At 41.4% G+C, this 21,436-nt stretch overlaps 1 protein-coding gene across 1 annotated transcript in view; it reads left to right on the forward strand.

Moving 5' to 3' along the window:
* LOC124545556 overlaps positions 1-21,436 on the forward strand; it is a 47,735-nt gene that overhangs the window by 14,368 nt on the left and 11,931 nt on the right. Inside the window, exons 2-3 of the mRNA XM_047124506.1 lie at positions 7,896-8,021; positions 14,549-14,719. Coding sequence (XP_046980462.1) covers positions 7,896-8,021; positions 14,549-14,719 — 297 coding nt within the window. The remainder of the gene's footprint in view (positions 1-7,895; positions 8,022-14,548; positions 14,720-21,436) is intronic.

The raw sequence follows: 21,436 nt of genomic DNA on the forward strand, positions 1-21,436 counted from the left end.
TTCACCTTGCTACGAACATGAATCAAGATGTTTTTTCAACATTCTCGGTGAGCAAGTGTCACGTTTGCCACTCCTGTGACACGACAAAGCACTGGCACAACTACCAATGTATATGCATAACAAACAAACAAAGGTGATGCCAAGACACTGATATATTTACTTAAATGTACAGTAGTAAACGTAAGGTTCTTCCAGTATAACTGGTTCCTCACAACAAAAATATTAGTTTACAAAAAGAAAACAAAACAGTTGCTGTACACGTCAAAAAAATGTTGCCATACCTTCACAAAAATGAAGTTAAAATCTCTATAATTCACGTAACTCAGTTCTAGTAGCCTTTGTGTATACCGTTCACATTGATGACAGTTTGTAGACGTCTTGGCTTGAAGTGAATCAAATTGCGAGTAATATCTTCGACCATTCCTCTTACAACACCGTCTGAAACTCCTGCTTCCTTGTACAATGACGTTTTCTTGTATCCAAGTATGTCCAAAGACGCTCCATCGGGCTGAGATCAGGGCTCTGTGGTGGAGTAAAAAGCCTTCTTGGAACATTCTGTAATAACTACACTCGAGTTCTCAGAGCCGTATGTTTAGGATCGTAAGCGTGTTGAAAGTAAAAGACGCCATCAAGACTCAGTTTCTATACACTGCTATGTAAACCACCTCGCAAAATATCGACTTATTTACAATGATCCATGACCACCAACACCAGAAGGTGCCATGCATCCCCAAACCATTACGCTTCCAACCCCCCCCCCCCTGTTTAATTGTAGTTAGGACATGTTGTGATCGGAGCTCTGTATTTGGTTTGCGCCACACTTCTCTCTTTCCGTCAGGGCCAAACAAATTACACTTGGGTTCGTCAGAAAATAGCACAGCATTCCAAAACTCAATCGATTTACGTAATCCTAGGCGAACTGCAAGCTTTTTTTCGGTTAACTTCCGAAATAAATGGCTTCTTTCTAGGAGATCTGCCACGAACAGCAGTTGCGTTCAAAACATTCCTAATAGTCTGACCGCTGACCCATTTGTTGGACGTTGACTGGATGCCCAATACAAACGACCCTGCACTTGTATAGGGCTCTTTTTGAGCAAGACGAACTATCCTTCGACGCTCCCTTCTTGTAAGTACTCTTGGACGCCCGGACCTGCCTTTGTCTACTATACCGGTCTCTTGAAATATCTTGATGTTAGTCTGCACTGTAGTATAACTAACAAAAAATTCTGTACCAATCTCACGGTAACTTTTACACTGCGAATGCAATAAAACTACCTTGTTGCAAAACGACACTGAATGCTCCTGCCCCTTCGGACTCATCGTAACGCGTGAATGCACTTTACACCGGCCGTCAGGCAAGCGACTCAACTGTTTGTTAACTGCTATTGCACAAATCTGGTATGCGCAGCGCTGTCTGTTATGCACAATAACAAATGTGGTACAGTGTGCCAGTACTTTTTCTGTGCAGGAGCAAACCTCATTTAATTCTGTTTTGTTGGAAAAATACTTTAATGTGGAAATTATTTCTTTTCTGAGTCAGAGTTAGTGGTATATATACAATGTTCCTAGTATTTATACATTTTGTATTAGATGCACAAGGTGTCTGCACCAACTTTTTTTTTTTTTTTTTTGGTGCCACTGTACATCTTTATGAGGAGGATGCCATGGATACTTCCGTCTTCCAAGGTGAGAGCAGTGGCGTACACAGATTATCTAGGACACAGGTGGTGTTACACTATTCGCACAGTCCAACACGTACAGTCACCACACTCTCGTTCATTTTTCTTATATGCAGCGAGAGCAGCTCTCCAAGCGGATAGAAAGCTACACTTCTGCATACGATATCGGATGAGTTGAGATGAGTTTAATAGTAACGTTTATATTGATTTGTAGCACAGTTTTTACAGTAGGGAACGTATGTAGAGGCCGTAAAAATTAGCGCTAACTAAAAGAACAACGACACATTTGTCATTCTTTAGTTCCCTAAGATCCCTGGCACGTATGGTAAGGTAAATTACAGGACAGTTTATTTGTGACTCTCTTCTCAGCTACAGGTACTTACTGAAAAAAGTCATATTCCTCTAAAAAAATAATAAAAGCTAGTAAACGTACAGGACATGACCTTCTGCAGAAAGGCCTCGTTTATCTACTCAGTGAGATGAAGTTTTCGTCAATACACCTTCAGTTAAATCAGTGAATGTGAAACGTGTGAAACTTATATGGAACGCAGTATCTACTTTATTTAGTGTACGAAATAAGCCACCACAACTTCATCTGAAGAGAAATCCACACAAACGCGTTAATAAAACGTCGAAAGCAATAAAACAGTTTTTCAACATACAGAAACAAATTACAGAATTGTTGCTATCTCTGAGCCACAAACAGCAAGAATCTTCAACACATTCGCTTTCGAAATATTGTTGTATTAGATACCGAGTGACGTGTAAGAACTTGCGAAACATTAGCCTCTATATGAGATAGTTACATGTCAAGGAAAGTGCCTATTATAATCAGAACAAACAGAAATATATGCATGTTTATTTTCTGTTGTTTTAAACGGAGTAAGCTGCTATTAGACACATATTCGAAAGTTGCAGCTTATGTCACTGAATCAGTGAGATTCGGCTGTTTTTACATCTGTTTGCGATCACTCACATCTCTTGATAATTTAGTAATGTGGGCCTCTGTTAGTAGCTATCCGCCTCAGTCACAAGTTTAAACAATCAGCAGCTCACTAATTTATATTTATTTAAAACGCACTTGGCTCAACCAATCTTTTGCTTAGCTGTTCATATTCCTACGGCGACAGATCATTTGGCCATCTTCCCACCCATTTACACTACTGGGCATTAAAATTGCTACACCAAGAAGAAATTCAGATGATAAACGGGTATTCATTGGACAAATATATTATACTAGAACTGACATGTGGTTACATTTTCAGGCAATTAGGGTCCATAGATCCAGAGAAATCAGTACCCAGAACAACCACCTCTGGCCGTAATAACGGCCTTGATACACCTGGGCATTGCGTCAGAGCTTGGATGGCGTGTACAGGTGCAGCTGCCCATGCAGCTTCAACACGATACCACAGTTCATCAAGAGTAGTGACTGGCGTATTGTGACGAGCCAGTTGCTCGGCCACCATTGAGCAGATGTTTTCAATTGGTGAGAGATCTGGAGAATGTGCTGGCCAGGGCAGCAGTCGAACATTTTATGTACCCAGAAAGGCCGGTACAGGACCTGCAACATGCGGTCGTGCATTATCCTTCTGGAACGTAGGGTTTCGCAGGGATGGATTGAAGGGTAGAGCCACGGGTAGTAACACATCTGAAATGTAACGTCCACTGTTCAAAGTGCCGTCAATGCGAACAAGAGGTGACCGAGACGTGTAACCAATGGCACCCCATATCATCACGCCGGGTGATACGCCAGTATGGCGATGACGAATACATGCCTCCAATGTGCGTTCACCGCGATGTCGCCAAACACGGATGCGACCATCATGATGCTGTAAACAGAACCTGGATACATCCGAAAAAATGACGTTTTGCCATTCGTGCACCCAGGTTCGTCGTTGAACACACCATCGCAGGCGCTCCTGTCTGTGATGCAGCGTCAAAGGTAACCGCAGCCATGGTCTCCGAGCTGATAGGCCATGCTGCTGCAAACGTCGTCGAACTATTCGTGCAGATGGTTGTTGTCTTGCAAACGTCCCCATCTGTTAACTCAGGGATCGAGACGTGGCTGCATGATCCGTTACAGCCACAGCGATAAGATGCCTTTCATCTCGACTGCTAGTGATACGAGGCCGTTGGGATCCAGCACGGCGTTCCGTATTACCCTCCTGAACCCACCGATTCCATATTCTGCCAAGTCATTGGATCTGTACCAACGCGACCAGCAATGTCGCGATACTATAAACCGCAATTGCGATGGGCTACAATCTGACCTTTATCAAAGTCGGAAACGTGATGGTACACATTTCTCCTCCTTACACGAGGCATCACAACAACGTTTCACCAGGCAACGCCGGTCAACTGCTGTTTGTGTATGAGAAATCGGTTGGAAACTTTCCTCATGCCAGCACGTTGTAGGTGTCGCCACCGGCGGCAACCTTGTGTGAATGCTCTGAAAAGCTAATCATTTGCATATCACAGCATCTTCTTCCTATCGGTTAAATTTCGCGTCTGTAGCACGTCATCTCCGTGGTGTAGCAATTTTAATGGCCAGTAGTGTGTATTAGCAGGGGGAAAATAACATTTGGGTGCTCAGAACGTAACGCTTACCGACTCGCACCATAACAATTTTTTTGTTAAATAACTAGAAAGTAATTAAAAACAAATATTAATCTTACGGCTGGCTTTCTCACCACTAGGTCGCTAGAGTCGTTTCAACTGCCAAATGGCAACAAATTTTCGTACATGTTAGACTGTGATATTAGAGCGATGTCTTCTGGTACTTTCTAATTTTTTCTTCAATTTGTTTGTGAGTACGTGTGTTTGCCTCGCGACGTAGGTACTGTGCGGTGCTGAGCTAACGCCTCGCAGCCACTCATCGGCTGTCGCGTAACGTGATAGACGGGTGTCAGGGCAGATAACGCTATCGGCGCAGCGTAGACCAGCACTCCATCTGGCAATGGCGTCCGTCGCGGCTGCCAGGCACACTCACTCCACATTCATTACTTTCTGTATTGGTATATTTGTCTATTACTGTGTACTTTGCGCTTTCGAGTCGTGTATTTATTTACTCAACCTGAACATATTAGGACCTTCGGGCTCTCTCTTACATCGGACCAGGATTTCGTACCTACAGTGCCTTTTGTTCATCTCTGTTAGCTAAAAAATAACAATAATTGTAATATGACAAATAGTAATAAAATGACTTTACTGTTTGTAGAGACAATGTGAATAAATAGTACTGACTAAGAGTTAATGAAGTTAATGATGCCAGTACTTCTACACCAACTAAGAACTCTGCGAAATGGGAAAGATCTTATTGGAAAGAAGGATGTGAAGGCATAGTAACTGAGCACAGGGACAATGTCAGTCACCATTATTGATTTAGCAGATATTTCACCAACTGTATTTTGATACTGGAGATGTTATTCAATTCTCTAATACAATGAAGGAGGACAGTGAAGTGGGAGAGAAATAATTTTGCTCTGATGGGTATGAGTGTTTCTGCCGTACTGTTCATATGAGGACAAGGTCGAGGACAGATATGAGGAACAGTGTGCGTCGATAAGACAATATAAGAGACAATGTATACGGATAACTGAGCCTATAATTGTCAAATATGATCAAAGAGTTGAACGTCACAGATACGTCGAATACAGGTGTTCATAGCAAATTACAAGTGCCATGAGCTTCCCTGAGGAAGACTTTGCAGGATAATATTGCTGTAATCAATAGCTGGAAGTGTCTCTGTCCGGTGGCTCTTCCTTAGTTTGCTGCTAACTTCGACTATTTTCACAGTGTTGAAAATCCTCTTTTTCTTCCTCTTTTTCATTCCTTTGCAATCTTTTTTTCGAAGACTTCGCTGCAGGAAATTTCTTCGCAGTATGTGTCTCAGCCAAGATGTTTTCCACATGCTTATCATTTCCATTCTCTTTCTTCCTTCTCCTACTCTTAGGCTAAGTTCAGATGTAATGCCAGTTGACGCACGCTAACGTGCGATCGAATTTCCAAAGGGCTCAGATGACGAGTGGTAGAGGGCGTTAGTCCCTGCAGTTTGCTGGCACAATCTGTTTCGGTTTTGGATATCTTGTATGCGGATGTTCAGTGCTGGAATTACTCTGTTCATATAAAATTGGAAAGTTGACTATGTCTGGAATAAATCGCCAAATATGTAAAGTTATCTCGATGGAAATAAAAGACATTGTGATGCTAATACAAGATGATGAATAATGGATTGAAAGATCTCAAGGACTTGAACAGTAAGCAATTTTTCCTCACTGCATTGGAGCGTTCGACGGAAATACTACATCCTGAGCATTAAAGTTCCTTAAGCTTCACTTAGAGACATTTCTTTCTTCTGGAGCTGTTGGTGCTACGTGACTGACTATCGCTTTATCTGGGTTGACATCTGCACTTATAGAAGAGCTTGTGACTCAAAATTTTCAGGGATCTCGTTCTATACGAAAACCTCACTGGAAAATCTGTAGACAGTGGCCTATACTGAAACAAAGACCTTTAGCAGAAAACCATCAGGTGGCACATCCTTACGTGAGTGTATGTGATAAAACATTTGGGATGGCGGAAAATTTAATGAGACCCTATGGCGGAAAGCAGCTGCTTATGAAAAAACGATGTTTAACAATCAGCCAAATTTAGCATGTAGCCGTGCTGGCTGTACTTTTGGTGTAGCGTGTAGTAAGTGAACAATATTGCATCGCCCATTAGATGTCACTGTGGATTGTACGGAGCATATTGTAAGAGCGAGTACAGAAATTTATAACTATGTTCTAATGAGAGATGAGTTTAAACGCGAAGATACTTCACAGGTATAAACGGAGGACCCACTTTGTCGGAGGACCCACTTTGTTAGCGGCTAAGTATACCAACTATTTCGCTAAAGCAAGTATACTTGAACATGCAGATTATATGATGTGAAGGAAAGTCTACTTGTTACCAATAAAGTTTTACTTATTTATATTTTCCCTTTCTTCTTAGGGAACTCACAGAAGATGAAAACCATGTCGTTCCAAGCTTGCTGTTTCAAAATTCTATTTTATACGATACCGATGCAATATTCCAAAATGCTTTTTTTCCCCTACTTCGTCACCTCATATGCCCATTTCAGTATTCTCACCTTCGGTTTCATTCATTTTTCGCAACGTCCAACAAAGTAAAATACAGAAACAAACAGAAAATATGTGTGGTCACGACGGGAAACGTGGTCAGCTTTCTCAGACAGCGCACACGGCTGCTATCTATCTTTGTAACAGCGCGTTTCTCTCGATATACAGACTTTTTGCGTAAAAGCTGCGTCAGCACGCGCTCATGTGACCGGTTGTAAGGTGAATGGTAGATGTCTGAACGCGCAATTCGAAAACGCGTATCCATTTTCCGTCATGTGAACATAGCCTTAGAAGTAACGTTTCATACGCCGCTCTGTCACTTCATTTAACTTTCATCATTTTTCTCTGCAATCACATTTCAATATCAAATCAAAAATCATACAGACAACAGTACTGGTTACATGTTGTTTTACAACCGTCATCAGGTCTGAATGAGAAGAATCCAGGTGAAAGTATTTCAAAATTTGACGAACGTGACCACAAACCTACCACATACAAACAGAAAGCTCATTAACTTACATAGCAGCGACTCAGAAGACTCGCAGTCGTTAACTGTACTTACAATTTTACACGTGCTGCTTACATAATGAGTGAAAGCTATGAATCATCCCACTACTGGCGGTTGTGGACAGGGGCATAAAATTTTTAATATTTATTAAATTGCAGAAGGTGCAGTAGAAAGTGATGTTCATCTATTTACTAATCACAGACAACAAATGTCTTAGTAAAATGATAGAAGGAAACGTAGCACAATAGCTCTTATGCGTGTATATCACCAGAGTGTTTATTTCCTTCACTTACATACTTGATACTAGTGGAGTTTTACAGTATAATTGTGGAAATACGGATCTTCTTATTTAACACCCAAAAATGTTCGGGCAAAGTTTTAACATCGTCAGTGGGGTTCATTTAATTTCTCCCAAATAACATGTAAAGATATTTTGTATGAAAATGTACACATTTGTCAGATTATGACATTTAACATTTACAGCATTAGTAACAGCTAAAATATACATCTTAGTATTAGCTACTGATAATTATGCGGCTGTATGTGACTGGACAGCCGGTGTTATTTCCTCTGTTTATGTTTCAGATCTGCGCGAATACTGCAGCTCCACGAGCGACTGCGCGGCTATACAGTACGCCAACTGCACGGATAACAAGTGCGTGTGCGGCCCGGGTTACTTCCCCAACTACAACGGCACCGCATGCCATCACAGTGAGTACTGTACATGACGCTGCAACTCACTAGACGACAGTTATAATACCACATATTACTGTTATTTTTACCCTTGGACGAATGTGTTCACTTAGTGCACTCAGATAGCGCCGCTTTACTGTACCCACACAACACGTTGCAGAAGACCAGCTCAGATCAGTGAGAATATATATACGTGTATCAGCATATTTGGAAATTCAAGCAGTAAGGGGGTAAAATAGTGGGTGAAAGACTTTTTGAAAATAACTACTTTTTAAAGAACTACTAAAGTATTTTAAAGCTATGTCTATGAAAATGGTATCTGACTTCTCAGTTAGAAATATAAAAATACATCTTTCAGTGATTTTGGAAATTCAACTCCCTATAGGAATGAAATAGGGGATGAAAAGTATTATGAAATAAATCTATGAAAATTGGTATTTGAATTCTCTGTTAGATATAACGGAATGTGCTTTAGGGGATGAAAGTGTCTTTGGAAAAATCACTACGAGAACTCTATATGTACGATTAACAAAAACTTCTCTACTCCAGCTACCAGAAACGCCTGTGGTCAGATGCACATTCGGAAAAGGCCATGCTTCTATGACTTTAACTAGTCTGAAAAGTTTAGATGTTGCAATTTGCGAGCAACATAAGAACTTGATTAAAGAAAAACAAACAAACACAGAAAAAAAATCTGTGCAGACTACACAATCCACACGAGCGAAGCAGCGGGCGCGCTAATCTAGTTCATGTAAGAAAAATTGTGAAAAAGTGAGTTTGTTTGCGTGGCCATCCTCCGCAGCAAGCACAGAAATATTTCTTTTGTAAATGAAAATCGCATCTCTTGCTGCACTGTACATTCTTTCTCCCAGAAGCGTTTCGCCTTCTCTCACTTTAAGGCGTCGTCAGTGGGATCTAGAATCATACAATCTTGTTTTGATACGTATGATTAGTAGATTCAAAAACAGTTGACATCTGCGTTTTCTCTAACCTGCTAACATGCTACAGGTCGTACAAAAAAGGGAAACAGTTCATAGAAGAAATATCAGTCAGCTCAAAAAACTCCAATCACAACATAATAGCTATATACACAACCTAGAAAATCACTCGCACAAATTCTGCTCAAGATTAGTGAACCTCACAGACGAACAGATAAACAATAAAGAAAGACAGCTGTTGGAGGAAGGGTTAAAATACAATGTAAATTCAGAAATAGATGAAGATTACGTAGAAAGTCTAATTATAGAAGCAGAAAGTGTATTGACAAGGGAGAATAGGAGAGAAATCAGCAGTGTCAACAATGGACTAACTCGAGAACTAGGAAAAAAGAAATTCATAATATAATCAACAATATGAAAATACAGCAACACACAAAACCAACAAAAACACAGAATCTGTAACACTTAAAAAACTTAGGAAAAAACTTCAAAATGTCATTATTTCAAAATCAGACAAGGGGAACATAGTAGTACTCACAGACAAAGAACTATACGGCGACAAAAACATAAGAATTCATCTCACAAAATAACATTACAAAATTAAAATCAAACAAAACAGACAAATTTCAGACAAAAGTAAAAACAGTCTAAAAATATAGGCATCACACTGGATAACACAGAAACAAGAATGCTGTCACTGATTAATCCCACTGCAACTATCCTGTGAAGCCAGCCAAAGATCCACAAACCAAATCTTCTTGTGAGACCAGTACTGGATTTCAGAAAATCCTCCACTTACAAGCTTGCAGGATACATGCTAAAATTACTGCCTGAAAAAGTACAAGAAGATAGAACCATTAAAAACACTACACAGCTAATACAAAAAATAAAAACATGTGAAAATTCCAGACACAACAACACTCTTCGCATTTGACATAGAAAGCATGTATTCCAACATATTTGTACCAGAAACAATAGAAATGATAGATAAAAACCTGAATACACATAGTCAGCTCCCTGATGGACAGATTAATGAAATACTTTAGTAAAACTCATAACAGAACCAAATTAGTTCCAATTCAATAATGAATTTTATTTATAAGAAGATGTATTACCAATGGGGTCACCAGGGTCAAGAGCGTTAGCAAATATTTTTATAAATCACACTGAACAGATAATTTGCACAAAAATATTAGCAAAAGACTACAACATAATATATTGGTTCATGTATGTGGATGACATCCTCTCATCAATAGATGAACCACAAACAAAAACTGAAAAGTTACATACTGGCATCAACAAGATTCATAAAAATATAAAATTAAGTATGGAAAGAGAACAGAATAACCAAATTAACTTTCTGGATATAACAGTCCAAAAAACAAAATGGTAAGCGTATGTCTGAAATCTACTGTAAAGCCTCTGCAACTGACATTATCATTCCCCAATGCTTGAACCCCTACATCCACCAAAGCAAGCAGCACTTCGACACATGCTCTGTAGATACAACACAGTTCCACTCAACAAAAAAACTATCAAAAAAACGGGACATAATAACGCAGATAGTCCGAAATAATGGGCACAATAGCAACATGGTCACAAAGCTAAACAACAAAATTAAAAGTAAAATAAAAACAGAAAGCACAAAACCATTGACAACATCACAACAGAGCCAAACACGATCACAAACATTCAATACCATAACAACTACACACAATAATTGAAAAAATATAAGAGAAAACACAAGAGGGTTCGCAATGACATACAAACACAAACTCGGACATATATCACCTTCACCGTCAAAAGAAAGGAATAAACATATCATACACGACAGATAATTCTATCAAAAAGTACAGCTCAAAAAGACAGGAAAATAAAGATATATACCAGAGAGGAGGTATATATCAATTATAGGATAACACTTGCGATGGCAGATACATAAGACAGTCAGAACATTTGATGTCAGATACAGAGGACACATGTGAGACTGCAAGTACTGGACAAACCACTCCACATTTGCAGAACACATAAGAGAACACAATCACAAACTAACCACTAGAGGAGAAGACATGAAAATAATTGTAATCAACAATAAAAGACACCTCCTAACCATGTAAGGAAATTGCCACGTATAGAAAACCAAAGTAGAAAGAAAACCCTGTTGAATGATCAAGTACACATGCCAAACAACTCATTGTTTACACTAATAGATAGAACAATAGAGTAACACTACATAAAAGGACTATTACCATAATAATAATAATAGTACCAGCCAACCCCCTTTCCACTTACTTGTGCGTTAAACACTCCACGAAACATTTAAACAGAATCCCAAACCAGCTCAACACCAATACTTTCTACCATTCAACCACCACACACACACGGGTAGAAACGTAACACAAATGAATAGACGTTAGTTTTCAGGATGTACTTCGTTTGGGTGGCCACATGTGCGTAAACAAACGAAACAAGATTTGACACACAGTGTCAAGACATACGTCTTGATATCACAGATTTCGATCAAATATATGTAACTAATGACAGAAGACTAATAGTGCATCACAACAACAATTGCAAACAGGACGAAAAGTGGGAAGGGAAAAGTTCAGAATATGAAAACGTGCTTATGTTTCGTAAATAGAGCCATAGTACGACCTCCAGCACGTGAGTAGGTGAGAGAAAACGCACATGTCAACTAAAACGCTAAAAACTGTAAGTAATCACTTATTTACATAAAAAAGGGACGTGAAATCTTTTTTAATTTACTAATAATACATATCAAAACAAAACTGTATCATTCTAGATCCCACTGAAGATACTTTAAAGTGAAGGAAGACGAAACGCAGCTTGTATAAAATAAAATGCAGTGCAACAAGAGAAGCCGTTTTTTATTTACAAAATAAATATCGTGAAAAAGACTTCCCTCATCAGTGGGAACCACCGCATTTTGTGACGTAAGAGAGGCGCTTATAACGTTTTAACTATCGCCTCGAAAAAATGAAGTTATTATGCAAATAACACTTTGCTTGCATGCCCCAATCCTGGTACACAATTAAATTCAAGCCCTACAATTCCGTACCAAACAGCTAGAGGCGCAACAAAAAAGTTACAGATGCTTCCAGCGTAGTGAGACAAGCCTCAATGATGAAGAACGAACTGACAGACCGTTCATCTAGGAAAAAACAGAAATAGCAAAAGATAGGAGGCCCTGGCTCTTGAAGACCGATTTGTTACAATCAAAATGATAGCGAATGGAGTGAAAATCAATCACGGCTCAGTTTTTAACATCTTGCACTACCTTCTGAACGGGGCATAAATTGAAGTCTTATGTACACGAACACTCTGACTACTTCCAATGAATAAAAAGACTAACACGTACTAAATCACATTTCCTATTAGCTAATCGGTTCCGACCTTTTCTCTGGTCATCTTCAGATCCATAAATTACGAATTTCTGCGAAGTGCAGGTCGTCAGTTAACAAAAACTAGGTTTAAAGTTAGTTACACGTTCCATAGATCCTTTGAACGATTGTTTTATCGGAATGGCATGGAACGAGTCAGTTAACAGTACATGTATACATGATTAGCGTTAACATCAATAAAGAAATTTTTTCAGTCTTAACTAATGCAACCACACTCATAAACTTTTTTTTTATTTTTTAACTAGCTACCAGTTTTCAAGTAGAAATCCATCGACGAAATAGAAGATATTGTTCAGGAGAAATAATTTTAGGTTAGATTTGAAACTTGCTTTGCAACTTATGAGACTTTCTGTATTAATGAAAAATGATCAAAAATTTTCGTTTCCGTGTACTGAACGTCTAGTGTTCCGGATATGGACATCATTATTCCTCTCAGAGTGTGATGGGTTATTTAAGATGAATTTCATTAGCGAATATAGACTGTAAGGCAAAAAAGGGGCGCACCTAGAAGGAACTATCCAAATGGGACGGAGTTCGGTAGATGTGATGGGCATGCATAGACAAACAAATGATTACAATTTGAAAAGTATGTAATGTATGTATGTATGCATGTAAAAATATGGATGTTTTATTCAGGAGAATGAGATACAGAAATCGATCGGTCCAATAACGTGTTGGTGCACCTCTGACCTGTATGCAAGCAGCCACTCAGCTTGGCATTGATTGATAAGTTGTTGGATGTCTTTCTGATGGATATCGTGCCAATTTCTGTGCAATTGGTGCATTAGATAGTCAAAATCCTGTGAGGTTAGCAGGGTCCTGCCCACAATGCTCCAAACTTTTCAATTGACGGGAGATCCGGCGACCTAGCGGACGAAGAAAAGGTTCTGCAAACACGAAGACAAGCAGTAGAAACCCTGCTACGTGTGGGCAGGCATTATCTTGCTGAAATGTGAGCCCAGGATGGCTTGCCATAAAGGGCAACAAAACGGGGTTTAGAATAATGTCAGTGTACCGCTGTGCTGTAAGTGTGCCGCGGAAGGGGTCCTGCTATGGAACTGAATGGCTATCCAGACAGTCATTACTGACTGTCGGGCCTTAGGGAGGGTGACAGTCAGGTTGGTATCCACTTCTGTCTGGGGCTTCTCCAGAAACTGGTCGATGGGGTACATTTCGAAGCGGGACTCATCACTAGAGACAATTCTACTCCAATGAAATTGCAAACCGGAGACGTCTCTGGAGACGCCCCAAACAGCGGTGGGATACTGACCTGACTGTCGCCAACCATATGGCCCGACAGCCAGGTGTGATGGCCTGGCTTGGCATTTCTTTGCGTAGTGTGGCCCCTTTGGTTGTCATCCACGACATCCCTACAACACAGCGGTACGTCGACGGTATTCTACTTCCCATTTTGTTGTCCTTCAATCTTGGACTTCTGTTTCACCAAGATAATGCCGACCAGCATACGGCGAGAGTTTATACTGCTTTTGTTGGTGCATTCCAAAGCCTACCATGGCCAGTAAAGTCGCTTGATCTCTTCCCAATTCAGAATGTTTGGAGCATCTCCGGATTTTGACAATCCAACGCGCCAATTGGACAGTATTTGGCACGCTATCCCTCAGAAGGACACCGGCTCTATCAGTCAATGCCAAACCGAATAACTGCTTGCATAAGGGCCGGAGATGGAACAATATGTTACTGACTTGCTCAGTTTATGAAGCTCTTTCTCTTGAACAGATCGTCCAATTTTTCTGAAATTGTTATCATTTGTTTGTTCGTTCATGTACATCACATCTACCGATTTCTGCCCCATTCGAATAATTCCTTCATGGTGCGTCGTTTTCTTTTTGCGTGAAAGTGTACTATTATTGTTATTATTTTATTATTATTATTATTATTATTACTGTTATAAAAACGCCGTCCAGGTCACTCTTTTACACTTTATGATTAAACTTTTGCTACTATGCAAAAAATTAGAGGAATATTCTATGAAATGGAATGCATTGTTCGGGAACCTATTTTTGTTACCTCGATGAAGTGGTATTAGCTACACGATCGATGCAGGTGCTGAAAAGTTGTTACAGCTGTAAAGCGTGGAAAGTATAGCAGTTTCATAGTGGAATGAAAAATAAGGCAGCTAGCTGCTTGTACACGGTTCAGGGTGATAGCTATTGTTCTGTTGCAGGGAGCGAGGCGTACGAAGCGCCGTGCCGTGATACGGGGGAGTGCCAGCAGGTTCTGGGCAACAAGTCGATCTGCCAGAAGAGACTCATGGCCAACGACACGACGGAGCGCTGCCTCTGCCTGATGAGCAACCACTACGACCGCCAGAACCACACCTGTCAGAAGAGCCTGCGTAAGTACAGCTGCGTGCGTGAGTGGCAGGTTGTACGCGGTTCCTATCGGGCAATATTGCAAGGACGTGAGTTCGGTTGCAGATTGGTACCGTGCTAAGTAACCACTGCAGGCAGTTCACAGTGGTTTGTAGTGTAGGTATGTTAATGTATACGTGTACAAAGAATACTTGAAAAGGAAAGGTGCTTTTGGTAGCACCCACTGGTGGCCAGGAGAATCACTCCCACAATAATGTTCACATTGCTGACGAATCAACTCTCAGTGAAAAAAAATGTGTGTGAAATCTTATAGGACCTAACTGCTAAGGTCATCAGTCCCTAAGCTTACACGCTATTTAACCTAGATTATCATAAGGACAAACACACACACCCATGCCCGAGGGAGGACTTGAACCTCCGCCGTGAGCAGCCGCACAGTCCAGGACTGCAGCGCCTCAGACCGCTCGGCTAGTCCCACGCGGCAACTCTCAGTGACATGATGAATCTACAAAAGTAATTTACCTGTCAAGAAAGATTTTTTCTAATGTCTCAGTGCTCTGTACTAGTGATTCCCAAACACTTTCTCCTCTGGAATTCCCCCCCCCCCCCTCCCCCCATCCCTCCAATTCATGAGGAAAAATAGTATCAAGCCCCCCATCCCCAGCCTATTTTATTACTAAAATATTCATTTTTTTAATATCAGGTTGGTTCATAAGTCTATAAAGTTTTTGTCTTGCGTGTTGGTATTCTGGTTGCTGTGGGTTCGTTTGTAGATCGTCATTTTTTATTCACTGTTCCTATTTGAGGTTACATATTGTCATCTTGTCATTTGGAGATGGTGAGTGGAGCTATGGACTCTAGAAAATGGAGTGCCAAGGATAGAAATCGCAAAGTTTCCGACATATACTTCTGTTTGAGTTCAATAGGGGGGTGACAGTAGCGGATGCCGCCAGGAAGATTTGCGCATTGCATGCGGATAGTGCTATTCGGCAGAACACGGCAAGGAAATGATTTCCCGTTTTAAGGAGGATCGTATTGACAGTAGTGACTCTCCAAGTCCTGGAAGACCCCTCGGGGTTTCGATGAAGATCGTTTAAACGTGCAATGGTCCACGTTAGTGTACTCGAGAACTGGCAGTGTGATGAATTGTGATCATTCCGCCATCGTGCGACGTTTGCATGCAATGGGGAAGGTTCAAAAATCGGGTTTATGGATACCGCATGCGCTAAGCCAAAATCACAAAAATCAGCGGATTGCCAGTTGTATATTTCTGCTTGCTCGTCATCTATTGGCTCGTGAACAACGCCGGCCTTTCCTATCCTGTACCGTTACTGGTGACGAGAAATGGTGTCTTTACGCTGACGTAAGGAAAGGAAAGTACTGGTTCAGCCCAGAAAAAGCAGCATCTCTCCGTACAAAGACCTGCGCACATCCAAAATAGGTAATGTTATCATCTGGTGGAACAGTGACGGGGTGGTGTGCTACGTATTGATAACGATCATTGCTGGAATTTACTGTCGACAACTGAGACGCTTTGAGACGCAGTCCAAGAACAACGAGCGGGAAGACTGTAGGAAGTGCTGATGCACTACAAGGCCCGTCCGCATTCTGCTAGACCGACAAAAAAACACTACAATAGTTGGGTTGGGAAATCGTCCTGCACCCGATTTATTTACCAGATCTTGCGTCCTCAGATTTTTATCTTTTCCGCTCTCTGTCGAACAGCATTCAAGATACTTCCTTCACGAATGAAAATGCGCTCCGAACATGTCTCAACGAGTTCTTTGCCTCAAAATCGCGTGATTTCTACAGTCGCGGAACCAAGACGTTATCCCAGCGTTGACAGACTGTTGTAAATAGTCAAGAAAATATATTACTGATTACTAAAATCTCTGGTATGTGTATCTATTGTTTATTTAACTTATGGAAAAACGCTATGAACTTAAGCACCAAACCAATATGTTCTTTGCACAATTCTGTTCTACCAAAATCGCTTTATCTTCAGACCATTGAGTAGGAACCTTTTTCTGTTGATTCTCCAACAGAAAGAGGTTCCTACTCAATGGTCTGAAGATGACCACAGTAGTGGTCGAAACCGGTCACCTTGATAAATAAATCGTGATCAAGACTGTTTTTAATAGTAATATTTGTAAGACATTGATCACTGCCTTTCCCGTAATGTATTCAAAAGAATATTAGCTGTGTTTAATCAAAACACTGCATCCGATTACCTTAGAGGGAAGTACTGAGAATATTTAGTTTCCCAAAAATGTCAGCGAGGTAAGCTATTCTGAACAGAAGACCTCAGTTGCTGAAACAGTCTACCATAGTGCGGCTTTTCCTCAGTCCACACATTATTTTTGCTACTTTACCCTTGAAAGTCGTGCAACACTGCTAAGAAAGCACAGTAGAGTGTGTACAGCGGCCATCCCTCACATAGAACTTTAAAAAGCCTTGAATTTATCGTCATTGCCTTAATGATATCAACTGTTCCTATAACCTTTTGCATCACTTCCTGAAGAAGTGGGCTAGGTTCTTTAGCGGCTAGAGCATCCCCATGCATCATGCAATGAGCCCATACTGCATCACTGCAATCTACCATGTATGCCAGACACTGAGCGAGATCCATCTGCGCATACTCCGCTCCACCTATTCAATGAGCCCTGTTTTGATTAAAAAAAGGAATTGATCATGTCAAATAGACTTTCAGCTGTAGCTAGTTTCAGTGTCGGCTGACAGAAAACCGATTCTTCTCAAATGTTAAACTCACACAAAGAATCAAATGAGCATCTTTATGAATATCAGTCGCTTCGCCAACTTCGTCCTCTCGAAGTGAAAAACAGTTGTTACGCAATTTCTCGAGTAACTGCTGCAGTAAATCGTTAGAAATGTCTAAAATTCCTCTACACCCTGTGTCATTATAGACAAAAATACTTTTCAACTCCTTGGAAATGAGTCGCCGAACATTGTACATACTATATCAATTGCTGGTGGTAGAACCAGAGTGTCTGCAACCCCATGTGGTTTCTAGCACTTAGCAATCCCATACGAAATCTGGCAATAGTATAAAAGGGCCTTAGTTCACATTCGCTGTTGTAGCAAAGTTCTTCTGGATGGACAATAAAACATTTACTTTTCTGGCAGAAAATTCTATCGGTCTTCCCACTAATTCAGGATGTTTGATTTCAAGACGTCTCTTAACTTATTAGGCTTCATGCTATTAGCACCTAAAATTGTTAAACACTTCGGGCATTCTTCACTATTGATTGTAGTTTTTGTGAAGAATAGTTCTCATCGTACACTGACGGAAAAAAGTTGCAATACCAAAAACGAGTTGGGGGACATAAAGGAAAGTTCTACATCTTAAAGATGACGTCTATTCAAATTGCAGGCGAGTCGTATAAGAGTAGCGCAAGCAGCGTCAATATGACGATGCAGATCAGGTCTGCTTTAAATATACGCTGTAACGGTCGTGAGTGTCAATTACGTTTCAGACTGGACGTGCTAAGCTGCTGTTAGTCAAGAATGCCCTGAAGGCGACAAAGGTATCATTACCAACACCTCAATGAAATTTACCAAGGTCGTGTAATAAGGCTACGAGAAGCTGGCTGTTCCTTCTGCGATAATGCAGAAAGACTTGACAGGAATGTAGCCACTATACATGATTGTCGGCAGCGGTGGTCACTAGAATCTACGGTCGCAAGACAACCGGGCTCCAGACGGCTACGTGGCACTGCCGAAAGGGAAGACCACAGTGTTGTTGGTATAGCTCTGGCCCATCGTACTGTGTCTGCAGGAGTAATCTGAGCAGCAGCGAAACACTTTCTGACAGGAAATCGCGACTCCGGTCGCACAACCGAGACGATGCTCCGTAGGCTCACAGTTTGATTAGAAGTCGCTTGTGATGAACGGCGTGGAAAGCCTACTGGAAATATAAAATATGGAATCAATTTGAGGTGCTCTTTCGATGGAACTCATTACATTATTTTGTCATTGTACAAAAAATTAGTCACTTCCTTAAAAGAGCGGACTGGTCGCTTTGGATCACTGTAGGTGGTGCAGAGCTGGTACCATGCGGTCACGTGACCCTCCAGCACTGGCGAAACCGCTGGCTTGTCTGTGCCAGTCGGCTGTATGGAATCAGAGTACTAAGGTAGGTCGAGGTGGAGTCTTGACAGAATGGCAGAAAGCAGCTATCGTGTTGGACGTGCTCATATTCACACCGTGAACAAATTTTCCCGGTATGTGTACCAAGACGGACTGCCCATCGTGTCTGTGAGGAGTGACCTCGTAACACGGTGTAAGAAAAGAGATCGTAAAGATATCCCAAACGTTAGAGATCGGGAACGTCTGTCCCCTCTCGTCAGTGAATGCAGAGCCGCCTCAGCCGTTAACGAGCGAAAATTGCGAGGAGAACTGCATGCGGTGGACCTCGCAAAAGGCAATGACTCAGGGCAGCACATAAAACTTCACATCTTCAGTGGAACAAACAACACAGCAATGCACAGTAGCTGACTGGAAGCGTGAAGTGTAATCTGACAAGTCGTGATTTTGCTTTCCTTGAAATGGTGCAAGGCACGGAGTGCAAGGGCGGCGTAATGAAGCGTTTAACTTACCGTGTTTGGAGAGTGTAGTTGAGTGTGGATGTGGTTCTGTAATGTTTTGAGGGTGTTTTCCGTGCCGTCAGTTGAGGCCACTACACGGATCACCGTGAACACGAATTAGGGTGTTTATCTGAACATTCTCATCGGCCAAATGTTGGCTTTCGTTCCACATTTTCATGATGAATAAGCTATGAACACTCGTGTCTTCCAAGATGACCACGGCCATGCTCACAGGGCTGCACGCATACGTTTCTCGTTTGCTGACTACCCAGGCACCGTTGTCGCACCCGACTCATAAGCCACCCTATCTTGATCGCACGTATAGAATTGCAACAGCCGGTGAAACTTAAGAATGAACATCCCTGCGATTTGGTAGTTATAAGGTATCTGCTGAGTGACTTCAGCACATATTATCACGTATCTGAAAGAATGATGGCGACTCTCCTCCTAGGCGAACTGAGGCCATTACCAAGGCTAGAGTCGGTTTTACGGTGGTCTCTCCCGGACGATGGTTAACTTTATGGGGGAGGCGATTGTATCTTTTAATTGTAGAGTTTGAAACAATGATATTCATCCGTGAGTGAGTGGACATACCGCATTGGCAGATGAATTCTGTTTGCGGAATGATACAGTCGTACATTTGTCTCCATGTGTAATTGCGACTCTGGGATGAAGAGGTTGGTACAGGAGAGAAAATCGTGGTGGTTCGCTTCAATACGAAGATTGATGACTGAAAAAAAAAATCATCTCGAGATGCAGCCATTAGAATGACGTATAAACAGAACAGTTTGATGGGAAAAAGGGTCAGGTATGCTTCCACTGTGAGGAGGCATTACGTTCATTGAACATATGGAATATCGCAGTTTCGCTAGTGATTGGAGGCTTCTATGACTGTCCAGAGGATCGGAGATTACATCCACGAAACTTACGTACGAGTTTTCTGAAGAACGAATGAGCGAAGCAGAAAGGACGCCTCCGCATCGATCACCTCTAGCGCATGGTATATAATTTCACCCGACGTAGGTGTTACGCCAACGCCATCGACAAACGACACCGAAATCGGGGTCATGTTTTTGGCATGGTTTGTAAAGATCACGCGTTAATGTAAGCGTATGAAATGCTGGTACATTAATAACCGGTTTAACCACCGAAATGTTGAATTTATACGATCAAACGTTCATACAATGTGTTGTACAGGTGTCAGATGTCAGTTTTTTTGGGTAGAGTTCCATGCCTGTTGCACACGGTCGGTCAATTAAGGGCGGTTAATGCTGTTTGTGGACGACGCTGGAGTTGTCGTCCGTTGATGTCCCTACGTGCTTGATTGGAGACAGATCTGCCACTCTGTAGAACATCAACATGCTCGGTTACAACAGCGAATGTGGGCGAGCGTTATCCTGTTGGAAACGCGCCCTGGAATGCTGTTCATGAATATCAGCACAACAGGTCGAATCAGAAGACTGAGGTACAAATTTGCAGTCAGGGTGCATGGAATAGTCACGAGGGTGCTCCTGCTGTTATATGAAATCGTACACCATACCATACATAACTCCAGGTGTAGATCCAGTGTGTTCAGCATGCAGACAGGTTGGCTGTAGGAACTCAAGTGGTCTACTTCTAACTAACGCACGGACGTCACTGGTACCGAGGCAGAACCAGCTTTCATCAGATCTCCACCCTCTCCTCCAGTGAGCTCTCTCGTTTGAACCACTGAAGTTGCAAAAGGTGGTGATTTGGGGCCAGTGCAATGCACGCCAGGGGGCATCTGACTCGGAGCTGTCCTTCAAGTAACATTTCTTTGTGTCAGAAAGATCACAGTTCGTAATATCTGACGGAAAGCTATCGAGCAAAACAAAAGTAATATTTTGCGTTTCTCAATGAAGTCTTATAGGTCCTTTCCTTTTCATGATGCATATAAACGATTTAAGAGACCATCTAAGCAGCCCTATTGGCCTGTTTGCAGATGATACTGTCATATATCTTCTTGTAAGGTCATCAGATGATAAAAACCAATTGCAAAATGATTTAGACAAGCTATGCGTATAATGGGAAAAGCGGTAATTGACTGTACATAATGAAAAGTATAATTTCTTGATGTCATCCACATGCGTACTAAGAGGAACCGGCTAAATTTCG

Source organism: Schistocerca americana, chromosome 1 (genome assembly GCF_021461395.2).
Source record: "Schistocerca americana isolate TAMUIC-IGC-003095 chromosome 1, iqSchAmer2.1, whole genome shotgun sequence".
NCBI lineage: Eukaryota > Metazoa > Arthropoda > Insecta > Orthoptera > Acrididae > Schistocerca > Schistocerca americana.